Genomic DNA, 21,443 nt, shown 5'->3' with positions numbered 1-21,443 from the left:
GCTCTCCTATTGAATCCCCCTCTGTCCTGTCTGTCTTTGAGTGTATTTGCCTGCTTCTAAATTTCTTGAACCGCACCGCAGAGCGGAATCTCCAAGCAAGGCAGATTCCACTGTAATGGTGTGTGTGTGTGTGTGTGTGTGTGTGTATCTGCCAGTGCTGATAAACGTTCTACTGTTGTCATGGCAACAAGCCTGTATCACCCTGGCGGCTGTATCTTCCATGTTTTGCCGCTTGATACTCAGGCTCCCTCAAAACTGTGAGGATGTATAATTAGTACAGAAGACATCCTCAAACCAACCTCTAATTACAATAGGAAATGAATTTGAAAGTATTGAGAGTGTCCATAGATGTGTGTGTGTGTGTCCCATATGGGGAAAAAATGTCAAGTGAGATGTATTTGAAATGCATGTAGATAGATTTGCATCTTTGCTAAAATGCATGTAATGACTTAACATGTATTACAGAGATGCTTGTACAGACATTGGATCCTTGCTCAAATGCATGTAAGGCCTGACATTATTCCAGAAATGCATGGCTATGACAGTTAGTCATAACCATGGTTCCAAGATGGCGTAGCAGTGCATTCGTGTACTCTGTAGTGTGTCCGTGTAAATAGCATGTTTTTTTTTATTTTTTTGTCTTTTTCGTAAATATTTCCCTATCACACGTTTCATCCTTCTACTAAATATACTTTCCTGCAACCCGCCTCACTCAATGTGGAACGGATTCTATTATTTACTTACCTTTTATCTAGAATCTCCAGTTGAAACTAGCTAGCCAGCTAACTAGCTACTTGCTATTAGCCACCGTTAGCGGTTTTCACCCAGAACATCGGATTTTCTGCCGGAATAACTGAATCACTGGACATTAACACCGGATCGCAACCAGCTAGCCGCAACCGAATGGATGTTGCTGTTGGCTAATCACCACTGCCCCCGAGGCAAGCACCAGTTAGCCTTGAGCTAGCCTCGAGCCAGGCCCATATCCCGGCTATCTACCTCTCTGTCTACCAGACGGGAGTAGCCAGCTAACTAGCTACCTGCTATTAGCCACCGTTAGCGGGTTTTTCACCATTGTCCGTGGCCTGCACTACCTACCAGCCAGCTCTAGCCTGGACTATTATCGGCCAGTCTGCACAGCGCGTTATCGACCCAGAACATATCGGATTTTCTGCCGGAATCACTGAATCACTGGACCTTTAACACCGGATCATCGCAACTAGCTAGCTGCAACCGAATGGATGTTGTGGTTGGCTAATCAGCCTTGAGCTAGCCTCGAGTCAGGCCCATCTCCAGGCTATCTAACTCTATGTCAACCGGACGGGACCTCCTAGTGTCGACACGGAGCCCTGCCGATCCATCACAACTGGTCTGCTGACGTAATCGTCTGTGGTTTCAACAGGCTTCCCGTTGCGACGACCACGAAGATCCATCTGCTAGTCCCGGCCTGCTAGCACACGCATTTCAACAGCCATGCTTCCTGCTCGCCTGTGCTGTAGCACCAATTCGAACTGCTATCGGACTCACATATTGCCGTTCACTGGACCTTATGATCACTCAGCTGCACAGCTGATGCCTGCTGGACTGTTCCTTTACACGGTACCCTGTCCTGTTTATCTGTTCAGCCTCAGCCCAAACTTTCATCGCCATTACCAGTTGTTGTCAGCTCTCTCGAATAACACCTGTGATTGCTTTATGCCTCTATCCCATGTCAATATGCCTTGCCTATTGCTGTTCCAGTTAGTTCTTATTATACAATTTCACTGTAGAGCCCTAAGTCTCTCTCAAACTGCCTCAAATAGCTCCTTTGTTCCACCCCCCATACACGCGGAGACCAGCTCAATCGGTGCCTCCAGTGATGCTCTCTCTTTCATTGTTACCCAATGCTTAGGTTTACCTCCACTGTACTCATATCCTTCCATATTCTTGTCTTTACATAATGCCCTGAATCTAATTCTACAACGCCCGGAAATCTGCCCCTTTTATTATTTGTACCCAACTCACTAGAAGACCAGTTCTTAAAGCCTTTAGCCGTATCCTCATTCTAGTCCTCCTCTATTCCTCTGGTGATGTAGAAGTTAACCCAGGCCCTGCAGCCCCCAGTATCACTCCTACTCCCCAGGCGCTATCATTTGTTCACTTCTGTAACCGTAAAAGCCTTGGCTTTTTGCATGTTAACATCAGAAGCCTCCTCCCTAAGTTTGAGTTATTCACTGCGTTAGCACACTCCGCCAACCCTGATGTTCTAGCAGTGTCTGAATCCTGGCTTAGAAAGGCCACCAAAAATTCAGAAATGTCCATCCCCAACTACAACATTTTCCGTCTAGATAGAACTGCCAAAGGGGCTGGAGTTGCAATCTACTGTAGAGATAGCCTGCAGAGCTCTATCATACTATCCAGGTCTGTGCCCAAACAGTTTGAGCTCCTACTTCTAAAAATCCACCTTTCCAGAAATAAGTCTCTCACTGTTGCCGCTTGCTACAGACACCCCTCAGCCCCCAGCTGTGCCCTGGACACCATATGTGAATTGATTGCCCCCCATCTATCCTCAGAGTTCGTACTGCTTGGTGACCTAAACTGGGATATGCTTAACACACCGGCTATCCTACAATCCAAACTAGATGCCCTCAATCTCACACAAATTATCAAGGAACCTACCAGGTACAACCCTAAATCCGTAAACATGGGCACCCTCATAGATATCATCCTGACTAACTTACCCTCTAAATACACCTCCGCTGTCTTCAACCAGGATCTCAGCGATCACTGCCTTATTGCCTGCGTCCGTAACGGGTCCGCGGTCAAACAACCACCCCTCATCACTGTTAAACGCTCCCTAAAACACCTTAGCGAGCAGGCCTTCCTAATTGACCTGGCCCAGGTATCCTGGATGGATATCGATCTCATTCCGTCAGTAGAGGATGCCTGGTTGTTCTATAAAAGTGCTTTCCTCTCAATCTTAAATAAGCATGCCCCATTAAAAAAATTCAGAACTAAGAACAGATATAGCCCTTGGTTCTCCTCAGACTTGACTGCCCTTGACCAGCACAAAAACATCCTGTGGCGTACTGCATTAGCATCGAATAGCCCCCGCGATATGCAACTTTTCAGGGAAGTTAGGAACCAATATACACAAGCAGTTAGGAAAGCAAAGGCTAGCTTTTTCAAACAGAAATGTGCATCCTGTAGCGTTAACTCCAAAAAGTTTTGGGACACTAAAATCCATGGAGAATAAGAGCACCTCCTCCCAGCTGCCCACTGCACTGAGGCTAGGAAACACTATCACCACCGATAAATCTACAATAATGAGAATTTCAACAAGCATTTTGCTACGGCTGGCCATGCTTTCCACCTGCCTACCACTACCCCGGCCACCAGCTCTGCACCCTCCGCTGCAACTTGCCCATGCCCCCCCCGCTTCTCCTTCACACAAATTCAGACAGCTGATGTTCTGAAAGAGCTGCAAAATCTGGACCCCTACAAATCATCTGGGCTAGACAATCTGGACCCTTTCTTTCTAAAATTAGCAGCTAAAATTGTCGCAACCCCTATTACTAGCCTGTTCAACCTCTCTTTCGTAACGTCTGAGATCCCCAGAGATTGGAAAGCTGCCGCGGTCATCCCCCTCTTCAAAGGGAGTGACACTCTAGATCCAAACTGTTACAAACCTATATCCATCCTGCCCTGCCTTTCGAAAGTTTTTGAAAGCCAAGTTAACAAACAGATCAACGACCACTTCGAATCCCACCGTACCTTCTCCGCTATGCAATCCGGTTTCCGAGCTGGTCATGGGTGCACCTCAGCCACGCTCAAGGTCCTAAACGATATTATAACCGCGATCGATAATAGACAGTACTGTGCAGCCGTCTTCATCGACCTGGCCAAGGCTTTAGACTCTGTCAACCACCGCATTCTTATTGGCAGACTAAATAGCCTTGGTTTCTCAAATGACTGCCTCGCCTGGTTCACCAACTACCTCTCAGATAGAGTTCAATGTGTCAAATCGGAGGGCCTGTTGTCTGGACCTATGGCAGTCTCTATGGGGGCCACAGGGTTCAATTCTCGGGCCGACTCTTTTCTCTGTGTATATCAATGATGTCGCTCTTGCTGCTGGTGACTCTCAGATCCATCTCTATGCAGACAACACCATTTTGTATACATCTGGCCCTTCATTGGACACTGTTAACAAACCTCCAAACGAGCTTCAGTGCCATACAACACTCCTTCCGTAGCCTCCAACTGCTCTTAAAACACTAGTAAAACTAAATGCATGCTCTTCAATCGAACGCTGCTGGCACCCGCCCACCCGACTAGAATCACTACTCTCGGCGGGACTGACCTAGAGTATGTGGACAACTACAAATACCTGGGTGTCTGGTTAGACTGTAATCTATCCTTCCAGACTCACATTAAGCATCTCCAATCCAAAGTTAAATCTAGAATCGGCTTCCTATTTCGCAACAAAGCCTCCTTCACTCATGCTGCCAAACATGCCCTCGTAAAACTGACTATCCTACCGATCCTTGACTTCGGCGATGTCATTTACAAAATAGCCTCCAACACTCTACTCAGCAAATTGGATGTAGTCTATCACAGTGCCATCCGTTTTGTCACCAAAGCCCCATATACTACCCACCACTGTGACCTGTACGCTCTTGTTGGCTGGTCCTCACTACATATTCGTCGCCAAACCCACTGGCTCCAGGTCATCTATAAATCACTGCTAGGCAAATCCCTGCCTTATCTTAGCTCATTGGTCACCATAGCAACACCCACCCGTATTATGCGCTCCAGCAGGTACAGTGGGGGAAAAAAAGTATTTAGTCAGCCACCAATTGTGCAAGTTCTCCCACTTAAAAAGATGAGAGAGGCCTGTAATTTTCATCATAGGTACACGTCAACTATGACAGACAAAATGAGGAAAAAAATTCCAGAAAATCACATTGTAGGATTTTTAATGAATTTATTTGCAAATTATGGTGGAAAATAAGTATTTGGTCAATAACAAAAGTTTCTCAATACTTTGTTATATACCCTTTGTTGGCAATGACACAGGTGAAACGTTTTCTGTAAGTCTTCACAAGATTTTCACACACTGTTGCTGGTATTTTGGCCCATTCCTCCATGCAGATCTCCTCTAGAGCAGTGATGTTTTGGGGCTGTCGCTGGCAACACGGACTTTCAACTCCCTCCAAAGATTTTCTATGGGGTTGAGATCTGGAAACTGGCTAGGCCACTCCAGGACCTTGAAATGCTTCTTACGAAGCCACTCCTTCGTTGCCCGGGCGGTGTGTTTGGGATCATTGTCATGCTGAAAGACCCAGCCATGTTTCATCTCCAATGCCCTTGCTGATGGAAGGAGGTTTTCACTCAAAATCTCATGATACATGGCCCCATTCATTCTTTCCTTTACACGGATCAGTCGTCCTGGTCCCTTTGCAGAAAAACAGCCCCAAAGCATGATGTTTCCACCCCCATGCTTCACAGTAGGTATGGTGTTCTTTGGATGCAACTCAGCATTCTTTGTCCTCCAAACACGACGAGTTGAGTTTTTACCAAAAAGTTATATTTTGGTTTCATCTGACATTCTCCCAATCCTCTTCTGGATCATCCAAATGCACTCTAGCAAACTTCAGACGGGCCTGGACATGTACTGGCTTAAGCAGGGGGACACGTCTGGCACTGCAGGATTTGAGTCCCTGGCGGCGTAGTGTGTTACTGATGGTAGGCTTTGTTACTTTGGTCCCAGCTCTCTGCAGGTCATTCACTAGGTCCCCCTGTGTGGTTCTGGGATTTTTGCTCACCGTTCTTGTGATCATTTTGACCCCACGGGGTGAGATCTTGCGTGGAGCCCCAGATCGAGGGAGATTATCAGTGGTCTTGTATGTCTTCCATTTCCTAATAATTGCTCCCACAGTTGATTTCTTCAAACCAAGCTGCTTACCTATTGCAGATTCAGTCTTCCCAGCCTGGTGCAGGTCTACAATTTTGTTTCTGGTGTCCTTTGACAGCTCTTTGGTCTTGGCCATAGTGGAGTTTGAAGTGTGACTGTTTGAGGTTGTGGACAGGTGTCTTTTATACTGATAACAAGTTCAAACAGGTGCCATTAATACAGGTAACGAGTGGAGGACAGAGGAGCCTCTTAAAGAAGAAGTTACAGGTCTGTGAGAGCCAGAAATCTTGCTTATTTGTAGGTGACCAAATACTTATTTTCCACCATAATTTGCAAATAAATTCATTAAAAATCCTACAATGTGATTTTCTGGATTTTTTTTCTCAATTTGTCTGTCATAGTTGACGTGTACCTATGATGAAAATTACAGGCCTCTCTCATCTTTTTAAGTGGGAGAACTTGCACAATTGGTGGCTGACTAAATACTTTTTTTCCCCCACTGTATATCTCACTGGTCATCCCCAAAGCCAACACCTCCTTTGGCCACCATTCCTTCCAGTTATCTGCTGCCAATGACTGGAACAAACTGCAAAAATCTCTGAAGCTGGAGACTCTTATCTCCCTCACAAACTTTAAGCATCAGTTGTCAGAGCACCTTACCGATCACTGCACCTGTACACAGCCCATCTAAAATTAGCCCACCCAACTACCTCATCCCCATATTGTTATTTATTTTGCTCATTTGCACCCCAGTATCTCTATTTGCACATCATCTCTTGCACATCTATCATTCCAGTGTTAATACTAAATTGTAATTATTTTGCACTATGGCCTATTTATTGCCTTACCTCCATAACTTGCTACATTTGCACACACTGTATATATTTTTTCTGTTGTATTTTTTACTTTATGTTTTGTTTACCCCATATGTAACTCTGTGTTGTTGTTTTTAATCGCACTGCTTTGCTTTATCTTGGCCAGGTCGCAGTTGTAAATGAGAACTTGTTCTCAACTGGCTTACCTGGTTAAATAAAGGTGAAATTAAATAAAAAAGTTAAAATAAATAAAAAAAAGTCTACAGGGTGGCTAATGTGGTGCCTAATTTGCCTTCTTAAATTACTCTTTACATATTGATCAATGGAGATATTTCTGGGGGCAAACTTTTGATATCACCTAATTTTAACATTCTGTTCAACTTCATAAAAAAAAAAAAACATGTTTTCCCATCTCAAGAGGTAAAAAAAAATACTATAGTAAGTGCCTCTCCAGCTAAATTAAATAATGAAAAAAATATATTTGTATTATCTTATTTTATATCGATGTAATCAAAAACTATACATCGTATGTCAAAATGTAGTTCAAAGTGTAGGTCTAGATCTTGTGATTCCAATGCGTGATATTATATGGCTCTACAGTGGATGGTTAGTGGTGTTACGTTTGTTTGTAAACAAGTGGGAATTTACCACATCTGGGAAAAATTCCATTTGGACAGCCCTCCTACTGGTAATTACTAGTTAAATCAGCCATTAATCCCCTTGTGACACGGGGAATGGAAGCTTGTTGTGTGCAACAGGGAGGGGCAATTGAATGCAAGATTCACAAAAACAAATAAAATTGTTAAAATATTTCTAGCCTGTCTATCTATCTATGGGTAAAAGGGTTGATGTGTTGTGCTCGTTTTCACCACAAAACACCAGAATATGGCCAAAAAGAGTAGAACCAGCTCACCTACTTTTACACTATGATTTTACTATTAGATGTTCAATGTTTCTTTTGAAATGTACCATATTAAAATAAGAGTTCAGTTCACGTAACAAGGTTGACCTTAAAATGATAGACAGACGTAAATTAATCACTAATCACATGAAATAAATAATAATCTTCAGAAATAACTTTGTCAAAGCATGAAATAACTAGGGCTTTACAATGATACAATGATACAATTAAAACAAAACGTAAATATCACATTTACATAAGTATTCAGACCCTTTACTCTGTACTTTGTTGAAGCACCTTTGGCAGCGATTGCAGCCTTGAGTCTTCTTGGGTATGACGCTACAAGCTTGGCACACCTGTATTTGGGGAGTTCAAGTCCAGGCTCTGGCTGGGCCACTCAAGGACATTCAGAGACTTGTCCCAAAGCCACTCCTGCGTTGTCTTGGCTGTGTGCTTAGGGTCGTTGTCCTGTTGGAAGGTGAAACTTGCCCCCAGTCTGAGGTCCTGAGCACTCTGGAGCAGGTTTTCATCAAGGATCTCTCTGTACTTTGCTCTGTTCATCAGGGTCTGAGGGTCCTTTAGGTGCCTTTTGGCAAACTCCAAGCAGGCTGTCATGTGCCTATTACTGAGGAGAGGCTTCCATTTGGCCACTCTACCATAAAGGCCTATTTGGTGGAGTGCTGCAGAGATGGTTGTCCTTCTGGAAGGTTCTCCCATCTCCACAGAGGAACTCTGAAGCTCTGACTGGGGCCAGACGGAAGCCTCTCCTCAGTTTACATATGGATTTTCTTACTATCCTAAAGATACGTACGTACAACCTTTTGTCAGCTATCTGGCTCCATATACATTCAGCCTCTTGCCAATTGAAGGAAAATCATGAAACATAGAGAGAAGAAAGATTAAAAAAAAAAAAAAATCTTTTTTAAATTGTTAAATTTTTTGGGGAAGCCTGACTTACCTTGGCATCCATGAATACAAGCCACTGGATGCTATGCTACTAGCCTCATACCATGAATATGCATAGCCATCTGGAGACATCTCATATATAAAGTGTTTTTTTTCAAAGTTGCCGGGATATCACGTGTCCTACTTATATCAGTACACTCGTAACAACTTAAGCATTACGAAACTTCTATTCGATCAAATAAATATATTGTGGCAAAATAGGCCATACATTTTTTGTTGTTGACCAAATTCGACACTCGACACAAATGTATCTCTCTCATACACTTTGCTTGGTGGGCGAAACAACGAAAAAACGCCACCTGCTGGAGGGAGACATATTTTCCGCCGAGTTGGCCTCTCTCTTCCTCTTCCTATACTGCCCTCTCCTGACGCACTTAAGAATCGTTTTGTGTATTGCCGCCAGGTTCAATAAAGTTGGAATTAAAGCCAAAATGGCGACGTGCATGTTGTCGTCAAAGATGTCGCCCTTGGTTTCACCCATCATTAGATTTCTACTGAAAGAGCAGTACCATTCCTCGACAACGATATGTAACGGTGTGACTAACATTTCCAGACGAGGTGAGAATATTATTTTGGTGAGGGAAGAACTACATTGACTGCTGTGTGTTGTTCAAAATGAGTACTGACAGTTAGTTAGCATAGCTAGCTAACGTTAGCTTCTCTAAACCCTAGTGTCAGCTGTCAAACTTAATTTCATTCCTGACCTGTCTAGTCAGACTAGATGGCTAATTAACTAGCAACCTAGGCATCAATCAGCCATTATTATAACGATATTTTTAGCTAACTACTTACATTGTTACGGTGCTGACACAACTTACCTTTAGAGACGAGGGAATATCGAATCGCTGACTGAACCTTTGCTTTGGACAGTTTGCTCGCTAAATGGATAACGTTACGTTTCTGCTCTTCTTAGCACGTTAACCGATAACCGCCACAGGGGGTCTAGCTAACTATGTTACTAGCTACCACAGCTTCAGGATGTAACGATAATTCCGATTCCGTTATCTTTTCTACTACTCAGGCTTCTCGACGGATGCTCTCCCCCAGCCGGCTGCAGAAGACAGCAATGCTGCCGCAGCGTACAGCGGCCCACTGGAGCACTACAACAGTCTGGTCAGGGACGGGTCGCTGCGAGAGGACCCGCATCAAAAATCCGTGGTTCAGACCTTGGATAAAATGCACAAAACCATACGAGGTTACAACAACCAGCCTACGTCCCTCTTTTCGACGGTAATCTGATTTCTATGCATGCTCTTACTGATGTCAATAATACATTATTTGATTTTAGACACTGGTGTCAAAACACATTAAATAAGGTATAGACTCTAACCTATAGTTAACCCTATATTCACACAGACTCACAATACATTGAACACTGACTCTTTTATTTTACAGTTTTTCTCGAAGCCAAAGCCCCCAAAAGGGTACTACATCTATGGAGATGTTGGTAAGTAGTAGCTGTATAATATCTATCTTTGTGCTGCCACTTTAGTATTACATTTATGATATTTCCCTTTTTGACTACATTGCACATTTGGAACAATTCATTATCATTCAGTCTTTCTCTGTTTTATTTCTAGGTACAGGGAAAACAATGGTTATGGACATGTTCTACTCACACGTGGAGACAGAGAAGAAAAAGAGGGTCCATTTCCACGGCTTCATGTTAGATGTACATAATAGTAGGTTAAGTTATGTGTCGCTAAATTACGATTGACTTGACGGTTGATCATACTTAATGTCAATAATGAGTTGAGAAATACAGTTGAAGTCGGAAGTTTACATACACTTGGGTTGGAGTCATTAAAACTCGTTTTTCAACCACTCCACAAATTTCTTGTTAACAAACTATAGTTTTGGCAAGTCGGTTTGGACATCTACTTTGTGCATGACACAAGTAATTTTTCCAACAATTGTTTACAGACAGATTATTTCAGTTATAATTCACTGTATCACAATTCCAGTGGGTCAGAAGTTTACATACACTAAGTTCACTGTGCCTTTTAAACAGCTTGGAAAATTCCATGATGTCATGGCTTTAGAAGTTTCTGATAGGCTAATTGACATCATTTGAGTCAATTGGAGGTGTACCTGTATTTCAAGGCCTAACGTCAAACTCAGTGCCTCTTTGCTTGACATCATGGGGAAATCAAAAGAAATCAGCCAAGACCTCAGAAAAAAAATTGTAGACCTCAACAAGTCTGGTTCATCCTTGGGAGCAATTTCCAAACGCCTGAAGGTACCACGTTCATCTGTACAAACAATAGTACGCAAGTATAAACACCATGGGACCACGCAGCCGTCATACCGCTCAGGAAGGAGACGCGTTCTGTCTCCTAGAGATGAACATACTTTGGTGCGAAAAGTGCAAATCAATCCCAGAACAACAGCAAAGGACCTTGTGGAGATGCTGGAGGAAACAGGTACAAAAGTATCTATATCCACAGTAAAACAAGTCCTATATCGACATAACCTGAAAGGCAGCTCAGCAAGGAAGAAGCCACTGCTCCAAAACCGCCATATAAAAAGCCAGACTACGGTTTGCATCTGTACATGGGGACAAAGATCGTACTTTTTGGAGAAATGTCCTCTGGTCTGACGAAACAAAAATATAACTGTTTGGCCATAATGACCATCGTTATGTTTGGAGGAAAAAGAGGGAGCTTGCAAGCCGAAGAACACCATCCCAACCATGAAGCACGGGGTGGCAGCATCATGCTGTGGGGGTGCTTTGCTGCAGGAGGGACTGGTGCACTTCACAAAATAGATGGCATCATGAGGAAGGAAAATTATTACATTTACATTTTAGCAGATGCTCTTATCCAGAGCGACTTACAGTTAGTGAATACATTTTTTTTTTTTATACTGGCCCCCCCGTGGGAATCGAACCCACAACCCTGGCGTTGCAAACGCCATGCTCTATCAACTGAGCTACATCCCTGCCGGCCATTCCCTCCCCTACCCTGGGCCAATTGTGCGCTGCCCATGAGTCTCCCGGTCGCGGCCGGCTGCGACAGAGCCTGGATTCGAACCAGGATCTCTAGTGGCACAGTTAGCACTGCGAAGCAGTGCCTTAGACCACTGCACCACTCAGGAGACACAGGTTTACACAAAATTATGTGGATATATTGAAGCAACATCTCAAGACATCAGCCAGGAAGTTAAAGCTTGGTCGCAAATGGGTCTTCCAAATGGACAATGACCCCAAGCGTACTTCCAAAGTTGTGCCAAAATGGTTTAAGGACAACAAAGTCAAGGTATTGGAGTGGCCATCACAAAGCCCTGACCTCAATCCTATACAACATTTGTGGGCAGAACTGAAAAAGCGTATGCGAGCAAGGAGGCCTAGAAACCTGACTGTTACACCAGCTCTGTCAGGAGGAATGGGCCAAAAGTCACCCAACTTATTGTGGGAAGCTTGTGGAAGGCTACCCGAAACGTTTGACCCAAGTTAAACTATTTAAAGGCAATGCTACCAAATACTAATTGAGTGTATGTAAACTTCTGACCCACTGGGAATGTGATGAAAGAAATAAAAGCTGAAATAAATAATTCTCTCTACTATTATTCTGACATTTCACATTCTTAAAATAAAGTGGTGATCCTAACTGACCTAAGACAGGGAATTTTTTACAAGGATTAAATGTCAGGAATTGTGAAAAACTGAGTTTAAATGTATTTGGCTAAGGTGTATGTAAACGTCCGACTTCAACTGTAGATTCAGATTGATTGATTAATTGAACTTAAATCTTTGAGTAGGTCCAGAGTCAACTCAATCTTTGTTCTTTTACTTATTGTATTTAGGGATACATCGCCTTAAAAAGAGCCTGCCGAAAAGGAAAGCAGGGAGAATGGCTAAAGTCTACGACCCAATTGCACCAGTAGCAGAGGAGATCAGTGAAGAGGCCTGTCTGTTGTGCTTTGATGAGTTTCAGGTGAGGGCCGGGGGATATTCCTGTTACTGATCACTTGTAACCACTGTTATACCTTCATGTTATAATTGTACAAAATCACCTGAATAGCATTAGCTAATGTATGGATGTGATAATGTGGAATCCTGTTTAGCAAAACCTGTTTAGAGCTGGACTAATAATGTTATATTCTATACACGGTTCCCAGTTTTGGAAGCATAAAAATATAACAGGATAGAACAATATCTGAGTGAATTGGATGTAAATGTATTCCACAGGTGACAGACATCGCAGATGCCATGATTCTGAAACAGCTCTTTGAAAACCTCTTTAAGAATGGGGTTGTTGTAGTGGCCACGTCCAACCGGCCCCCACAGGGTAAGTAGAATATCACATCACAAAACAAATACCTTGTTGAGCTGGGTTCAGCACAATCCATAAAGGACAATCTATACTGATCTAACCAGACCTATTCCTCTCTTCTAGATTTGTACAAGAACGGACTACAGAGGGTCAACTTTGTGCCATTTATTGCTGTGTTGAAGGTAAATAAGAACTACATTTCTGATTTGTTTATTTCGTATATTAGACAAAACTGTATTCTACTGTATTTTAGTCAATGCTTCTCCGACATTGCTCATCCTAATATTTATATTTCTTAATTCCGTTATTTTACTTTTAGATTTGTGTGTATTGTTAGATACTACTGCACTGTTAGAGCTAGGAACACAAGCGTTTCGCTACACCCGCAATAACATCTGCTAAATATCTGTATGTGACCAATAAAATTTGATTTGAAAACATACAGACAACGTTTGTCTTACAGTAGTCTGCCTCTCTTCTCTCATGCAGAACTATTGCCACGAGCTCCGCCTGGACTCTGGGATAGACTACCGCAGAAGAAACAGACCCTCAGCTGGGAAACTGTACTTCCTGTAAGAACTGCATGGTGCAAACCATGGATATAGCCATGAGGCATTTCAATACTTAAATCACTAGGTTATATTTGGGTAGTATTTATTTTAACATGGAACTCTTTCTCTCAAGCCTATTGTGTTTGATCAGTATAGTTTCATGTTTTAAATGATGTGGTTCATCATATTTTGGGATCTTACCCTTTTTCGACACAGCTCAAGTGAACCTGGTGTTGAGGCGATACTGGACAAGATGTTTGACGAGCTGGCCTTCAAACAGAACGACAGTAAGATGCTCATGTTGTCCTTGAGTGTAGATAAAGAGGGATCGATGGAGCTATCTATAATTATAGGTTTATGATATGAACATAACATTCTGTATTAATGGTATACTTAAAAATATATTAAGCCTCATTGTGTTCATCATGTTGAGTTTATTACTTGTAATTGAGCTAAACCAGATTTTATTTTTCTAGTTACACGGCCAAGGACTCTGAAACTGCTGGCCAGGGAGGTCAGTCTTATGAAAACCTGTGGGACCATAGCAGACTGTACCTTCGAGGAGCTGTGTGATAGAGTAAGTGGCCACAGCAGACTGTATGTCCTGTGTTGCTCAGTTGGTAAGAGAGTTGTGGGTTCAATTCCCACAGGGATCACACAGACATACTAAATACAGTGAGTTCCAACAGTATTGGGACAGTGACACATTTGTTGTTGTTTTTGCTCTGTACTACTATGAGGTTAAAGTGCAGACTGTCTGCTTTAATTTGAGGGTATTTTTATCCATATCAGGTGAACCGTTTAGAAATTACAGCACTTTTCCCCCCAGATTATTTTGTGCCCAAGAGAAATTAATGGTAAATAATGTATTGTCATTTTGGAGAGACTTTTATTGTGAATAAGAATAGAATATGTTTCTAAACACTTCTACATTAATGTGGATGCTACCATGATTATGGATAGTCCTGAATTAATTGTGAATAATGATGAGTGAGAAAGTTACAGATCATACCCCCCAAAAATGCTAACCTCCCCTGTTATTGTAATGGTGAGAGGGTAGCATGTCTTGGGGGTATGATATTTGTGCGTCTAACTTTCTCACTCATCATTATTCACAATTAATTCAGGACTATCTGTAATCATGGTAGCATCCACATGCTCAGCTGGTAGAGCACGGCGCTTGTAACGCTAAGGTAGTGGGTTCGATCCCCGGGACCACCCATACACAAAAAAAAAATGTATGCACGCATGACTGTAAGTCGCTTTGGATAAAAGCGTCTGCTAAATGGCATATTATTTATTATATTAAGTGTTTAGAAGCATATTCTATTGTTATTTACAATAAAAGTGTATCCAAAATACTTATGGTCCCCTAAAATGGGGGGAGTAAAAAAAGTGCTGTAATTTCTAAACGGTTCACCCGATAGGGATGAAAATACCCCGACATTTAAAGCTGTCAGTCTGCACTTTAACCTCCATAGTCATTGTATAATTTCAAATCCAAAGTGCTGGAGTACAGAGCCAAAACAACAATAAAAAATGTCACTGTCCAAATACCTTCGGAGCTCACTGTATGTATGCACTCCCTGTCCTGTAAGGTGCATACATGATGTATTTTGTGTTCTAGCCATTGGGTGCCAGTGACTACTTGGAGATCTCCAGGCAGTTTGATACTGTATTCATCAGGAACATTCCCCTGCTCACTATGAACAAGAAGACTCAAGCGAGACGCTTGATCACGCTTATAGATGCCTTCTATGATCACAAGGTAACATTACAAGCCTCTTAGTTTTAATTTATGTATTATTTATTTGCACCTCAAAGAAACAGAATCAACCAGTATAATTGTACAGGGAGGGAAAAAACGGAGGGCTTTCTTTCTAAGCTTGAGGCTGGATCATTTTAATATAGTATAGTTTGTAAGGAAACTTTGTCTTTGCCCCATAAATTCTTACCTCACATCTTCTATTATTGTACCTACTTCCTGATTGTTTTTTGAGACGATGCTTTGATATTAGTGTGCTTTATATACACTGCTCAAAAAAATAAAGGGAACACTTAAACAACACAATGTAACTCCAAGTCAATCACACTTCTGTGAAATCAAACTGTCCACTTAGGAAGCAACACTGATTGACAATACATTTCACATGCTGTTGTGCAAATGGAATAGATAACAGGTGGAAATTATAGGCAATTAGCAAGACACCCCCAATAAAGGACTGGTTTTGCAGTTGGTGACCACAGACCACTTCTCAGTTCCTATGCTTCCTGGCTGATGTTTTGGTCACTTTTGAATGCTGGCGGTGCTTTCACTCTAATGGTAGCATGAGACGGAGTCTACAACCCACACAAGTGGCTCAGGTAGTGCAGCTCATCCAGGATGGCACATCAATGCGAGCTGTGGCAAGAAGGTTTGCTGTGTCTGTCAGCGTAGTGTCCAGAGCATGGAGGCGCTACCAGGAGACGTGGAGGAGGCCGTAGGAGGGCAACAACCCAGCAGCAGGACTGCTACCTCCACCTTTGTGCAAGGAGGAGTAGGAGGAGCACTGCCAGAGCCCTGCAAAATGACCTCCAGCAGGCCACAAATGTGCATTTGTCTGCTCAAACGGTCAGAAACAGACTCCATGAGGGTGGTATGAGGGCCCGACGTCCACAGGTGGGGGTTGTGCTTACAGCCCAACACCATGCAGGACGTTTGGCATTTGAGAAGAACACCAAGATTGGCAAATTCGCCACTGGCGCCCTGTGCTCTTCACAGATGAAAGCAGGTTCACACTGAGCACGTGACAGACGTGACAGAGTCTGGAGATGCCGTGGAGAACGTTCTGCTGCCTGCAACATCCTCCAGCATGACCGGTTTGGCGGTGGGTCAGTCATGGTGTGGGGTGGCATTTCTTTGGGGGGCCGCACAGCCCTCCATGTGCTCGCCAGAGGTAGTCTGACTGCCATTAGGTACCGAGATGAGATCCTCAGACCCTTTGTGAGACCATATGCTGGTGCGGTTGGCCCTGGGTTCCTCCTAATGCAAGACAATGCTAGACCTCATGTGGCTGGAGTGTATCAGCGGTTTCTGCAAGAGGAAGGCATTGATGCTATGGACTGGCCCGCCCGTTCCCCAGACCTGAATCCAATTGAGCACATCTGGGACATCATGTCTCGCTCCATCCACCAACGCCACGTTGCACCACAGACTGTTCAGGAGTTGGCGGATGCTTTAGTCTAGGTCTGGGAGGAGATCCCTCAGGAGACCATCCGCCACCTCATCAGGAGCATGCCCAGGCGTTGTAGGGAGGTCATACAGGCACGTGGAGGCCACACACACTACTGAGCCTCATTTTGACTTGTTTTAAGGACATTACATCAAAGTTGGATCAGCCTGTAGTGTGGTTTTCCACTTACATTTTGAGGGTGACTCCAAATCCAGACCTCCATGGGTTGATACATTTGATTTCCATTAATAATTTTTGTGTGATTTTGTTGTCAGCACATTCAACTATGTAATGAAAAAAGTATTTAATAAGATTATTTCATTCATTCAGATCTAGGATGTGTTATTTTAGTGTTCCCTTAATTTTTTTGAGCAGTGTATGTACCACTGAGGTTGATTGATTAGCTTTGTTGTATGCACTTGTTTTTGGTGAGTTGCTAAGAACTAGCCTGGTCCCAGACCAGGCTTGATGAGAACTACCAGTGTCAGTAAACGTCACATCCTTGGTCCCCCAGGTACGAGTGGTGATTCTGGCCGATCACCCTCTGGATGACATCTTTGTACACAACGGAGATCACGAACACCACCATCATGAACTCATGGATGACCTCAACCTAAAAAAGGTACGAATTGCAACCAGACACTTTTTTTTCTTGATCTCTAACTTAGGTAGAGAGTATATGACCTACAATATACCGAGTGTACAAAATATTAGGAACACTTTCCTAATATTGAGTTGCACCCCCTTTTGCCCTCAGAACAGCCTCAATTCATTGGGGCAAGTTGTCGAAAGCCTTCGACAGGGATGCTGGCCCATGTTGACTCCAATGCATCCCACAGTTGTCAAGTTGGCTGGAGGTCCTTTGGGTGGTGGACCATTCTTGATACACACAGGAAACTGTTGAGCGTGAAAAACCCAGCAGCGTTGCAATTCTTGACACACTCAAACCAGTGCGCCGGGCACCTACTACCATACCCCGTTCAAAGGCACTTAAATATTTTGTCTTGCACATTCACCCTCTAAATGGCACACATAGACAGTCCATGTCACGATTGTCCCAAGGCTTAATAATCCTTCTTTAACCAGTCTTCTCCCCTTCATATACACCAGGGGTCTCCCAACAGGTTGATCGCAACCCACTTTTGAGTAGCTCGCCAAGTAATTCTGAAAGTGCATGCGATTTTCAAGTGCTCCACCGCAAACTGTCATTAACAAATCTCACAAGTATCAGACACCGCAAGCGCCCAGCTACTATCTAATCAACGCAACATTGACATTGTCCCACCCCTGGTTAGCCACAATTGGCTTGAAAAGCCAAACCTAACACTATCTGTCAATTAATTTCCAACAATATTGCGCCTGTCTGTGTGGTGCGCGCGTTGGTCTATCACTCCGTGTGTAGCCAGTTGATTTGATAACTGTCTTGTAGGTTGACAGAAACACTTTCCCCAAAACCTTCTCGATTAAATGTTAACTGCAAAGTAGGCTTACCTGGCAGAAATATGTCACGATTACGTATATCATTTGTATCTATTATTTGTTATTTGCAAACTTTCCCATGAAGTGAGCAGCAGCAGTACAGAATCATCACTAGACCGGCACATTAGATGGCACATTCCTCACTCGCTAGATGCACAATTAAAGGGCCAGATGCGCAATTAAAGGGGAATTCCTTCCAGCCTTCCAGAACGAAGAAAACGTTCTCTTCTGATGTGATTTAAGCATTGACATGGACTCAGAACATCCAATTTTGTTGTTTCTCTATGAACAATTGTAATTTTGAGAGTGAAAATCTAAAACCAGAAAAAATACAACTGAGAACATCATTTGGGAAAATATAAAACAGAATTTGGGGAAAGAAATCACAGATTTTATAGGGCCCCCTTAGAGTTATTAACCATTATTTTACCAGGTATATTGACAGTACATAGTGCACCACTTTCTGTGGTACACTAAAGACCCAGGGGAGAGGAGAAGAGAATAATGTCTATTTTAAAGCTAGAAAAGTAGCTTTCAACATGTTTTATTTTTTAAAAGTAGTTATCGTGCTAGAAATGGTTGTAGACCCCTGATCTACACTGGTTGAAGTGGATTTAACATGTGACATCAATAAGGGATCATAGCTGTCACCTGGATTCACCTGGTCAGTCTGTCATGCAAAGAGCAGATGTTCCTAATGTTTTGTACACTCTATGACCTTCTGTTTGACTTCTCGGCTTCTCTCCAATACTGCCGATTTTCACAGAGATGATTGTTCACAAATGTTTTGTTCTCAGACTTTAGGAAAACACCCCAAAATACCAAACACTCTTACTAATGGTGTTTTTCTATTGAATGCATTTACACCCTCCTGTGTTGTTCCTGGATCAGGATGCAGCCAGTGAGTTGTCTATCTTCAGTGGAGCAGAGGAGATCTTTGCCTTCCAGAGGACAGTGTCTCGCCTCACTGAGATGCAGACTGAAGAGTACTGGCTGGAAGGGGACAGGAGCACCATCACCACGTAGCTGTACAGTACCCCCATCAACCCTCTAAACCCTTCACTACCTGCAAGGACAGTGAAAACCACCTCACCAGTACAGACTGAGTTAATTTGACAGGATCAATTTGAGCAAGGCGAGGCGCAGAATCACTAATCATGTGGTATGGTGATTTGTAGATCAGTGATTCTACGCCGTCTGACTGCAAAGTAGTAAATCTCAAACCATGCACATACACTACCACGAGGGACTCAAAACAATGGAAGATATTTATTATACAAAGTATGACTTCAAGCCTTTATGATTTTAATTTGCCATTGCACTTTACAAACTGACCATATTGTACATAATATTTTAAGTTAAACCTTTATCTGTGGATTTCTTTCTATACTGTACACATACAGTAGATAGAGGGTAAATTGTGTGAATGGCGTTTGCAAAAAAGATCAATGGAATCCACTTATACAAATGGAATTACTGGTTCAAGGTGCATTGTTATTTTATTGATATCTTATGATGAAAATAATTGTCTATTGAAAAGAGCATCGAGAGAGATGACTACTACAGTATGGTTCATATCATGGATGTATTTAAGGCTGCTTGTCTCTGATGTTGAAAGCAACATCCTGCCACCTGCCTTCTTCATGGTTTTATGTTTTATTTAGCAAACAGAAAGTACTGTAGCCTGAGTGCCAGCTTGGGATGTGCTATCATGCCACCTCTTTGTCACTCTTTGTCATGTCAAATAATTGGAGTTGGGAAGAGCACAAACATCTAGGATCAGGCTAGGAAACACATATTACTGGGCACAATTGTGTAGTTTGACATGATGACACAGTATATGACCAAAAGTATGTGGACACCTGCACGTCGTACATCTCATTTCAAAATCATGGGCATTAATATGGAGTTGGTCCCCCCCCCCCCCTTTGATGCTATAACAGCCTCCACTCTTCTGGGAAGGCTTTCCACTAGATGTTGGAACATTGCTGCGGGGACTTGCTTCCATTCAGCCACGAGCATTCGTGAGGTCGGGCACTGATGTTGGGCAATTAGGCCTGGCTCGCAGTTGGTGTTCCAATTCATCCCAAGGGTGTTCGATGGGGTTGAGGTCTCTGTGCAGGCCAGTCAAGTTCTTCCACACCGATCTCGACAAACCATTTCTGTATGGACCTCGCTTTGTGCACGGGGGCATTGTCATGCTGAAACAGGAAAGGGCCTTCCCCAAACTATTGCCACAAAGTTGGAAGCACAGAATCGTCTAGAATGTCATTGTATGCTGTGGCGTTAAGATTTCCCTTAACTGGAACTAAGGGACCTAGCCCGAACCATGAAAAACAGCCGCAGACCATTATTCCTCCTCCATCAAACTTCACAGTTGGCACTATGCATTCGGGCAGGTAGCGTTGTCCTGGCATCCTCCAAACCCAGGTTCGTTCATCGGACTGCCAAATTGTGAAGCGTGATTCATCACTCCAGAGAACACATTTCCACTGCTCCAGAGTCCAATGGCGGTGAGCTTTACACCACTCCAGCCAACGCTAGGCATTGCGCATGGTGATCTTAGGCTTGTGTGCGGCTGCTTTGTGTGTGGGCCATTTCATGAAGCCCCTGACGAACAGTTATTGTGCTGATGTTGCTTCCAGAGGCAGTTTGGAACTCGTTAGTGTTGCAACCGAGGACAGGTGATTTTTACGCACTTCAGCACTCGGCGGTCCCGTTCTGTGAGCTTTTGTGGCCTACCACTTCGCGGCTCAGCCGTTGTTGCTCCTAGACGTTTCCACTTCACAATAATAGGTATTGTAGATATGTGATAGTAGAGTAGTGGCCTGAGGGAACACAATGTAATGTGTAAAGTGTTATGAAATGTAATATTTTAAATTGCGTATAACTGCCTTAATGTTGCTGGACCCCATGAAGAGTAGCTGCTGCCTTGGCAGCAGCTAATGGGGATCCTTAATAAATAAAAATACAAACAGCACTTAGTTGACCGGGGCAGTTCTAGCAGGGCAGACGTTTGACGAGCTGACTTGTTGGAAATGTGGCATCCCATGACGGGACCACATTGAAAGTCACTGTTTGTCTATGGAGATTGCATGGATGTGTGCTCGATTTTAAACACCTGTCAGCAACGGGTGTGGCTGAAATAGCCGTATCCACTAATTTGAAGGGGTGTCCACATACCTTTGTAAATATAGTATATCTTTACTGTGCAGTACCTTGTGTAATTTTGCCCTCCATGATCATAATAGTATTATAATTATTATTTTAAATACCAAGTAAGTACCTCTGTAATTCAGCAGAATTATGATGACACCATCATTGTATTAAATGTCTTGGTATGTTGCCTTTA

The 21,443-nt window shown here is 43.1% G+C and overlaps 2 protein-coding genes across 3 annotated transcripts in view; one reads left to right on the top strand and one right to left on the bottom strand.

Moving 5' to 3' along the window:
• LOC311145724 (sex comb on midleg-like protein 4) overlaps positions 1-9,651 on the bottom strand; it is a 17,446-nt gene extending 7,795 nt beyond the window's left edge. The window contains exons 1-2 of one of the 2 annotated variants that reach the window (XM_084182009.1): positions 9,394-9,644; positions 7,907-8,464 (exon numbers count right to left, since the gene is read on the bottom strand). The gene's annotated coding sequence lies outside the window, so the exon portion shown is untranslated. Of the gene's footprint in view, positions 1-7,906; positions 8,465-9,393 lie in introns of both variants that reach the window. The other variant, XM_084182010.1, reaches the window with a different exon arrangement.
• On the top strand, positions 8,960-21,443 carry LOC311145723 (AFG1-like ATPase). Its single transcript, XM_084182008.1, has 13 exons — positions 8,960-9,133; positions 9,597-9,805; positions 9,971-10,022; positions 10,156-10,257; positions 12,380-12,510; positions 12,765-12,864; positions 12,973-13,031; positions 13,339-13,421; positions 13,617-13,687; positions 13,877-13,977; positions 15,028-15,168; positions 17,127-17,234; positions 18,983-21,443. Exons 1-13 carry the CDS (start codon positions 9,007-9,009, stop codon positions 19,115-19,117), a joined length of 1,419 nt encoding a protein of 472 aa, XP_084038134.1. The 5' UTR covers positions 8,960-9,006; the 3' UTR covers positions 19,118-21,443.

The sequence above is a fragment of the Coregonus lavaretus genome (assembly GCF_964263955.1).
Source record: "Coregonus lavaretus genome assembly, chromosome: 18".
NCBI classification, from domain to species: Eukaryota; Metazoa; Chordata; class Actinopteri; order Salmoniformes; family Salmonidae; genus Coregonus; species Coregonus lavaretus.
This window is presented reverse-complemented; position numbering and strand designations above follow the sequence as displayed.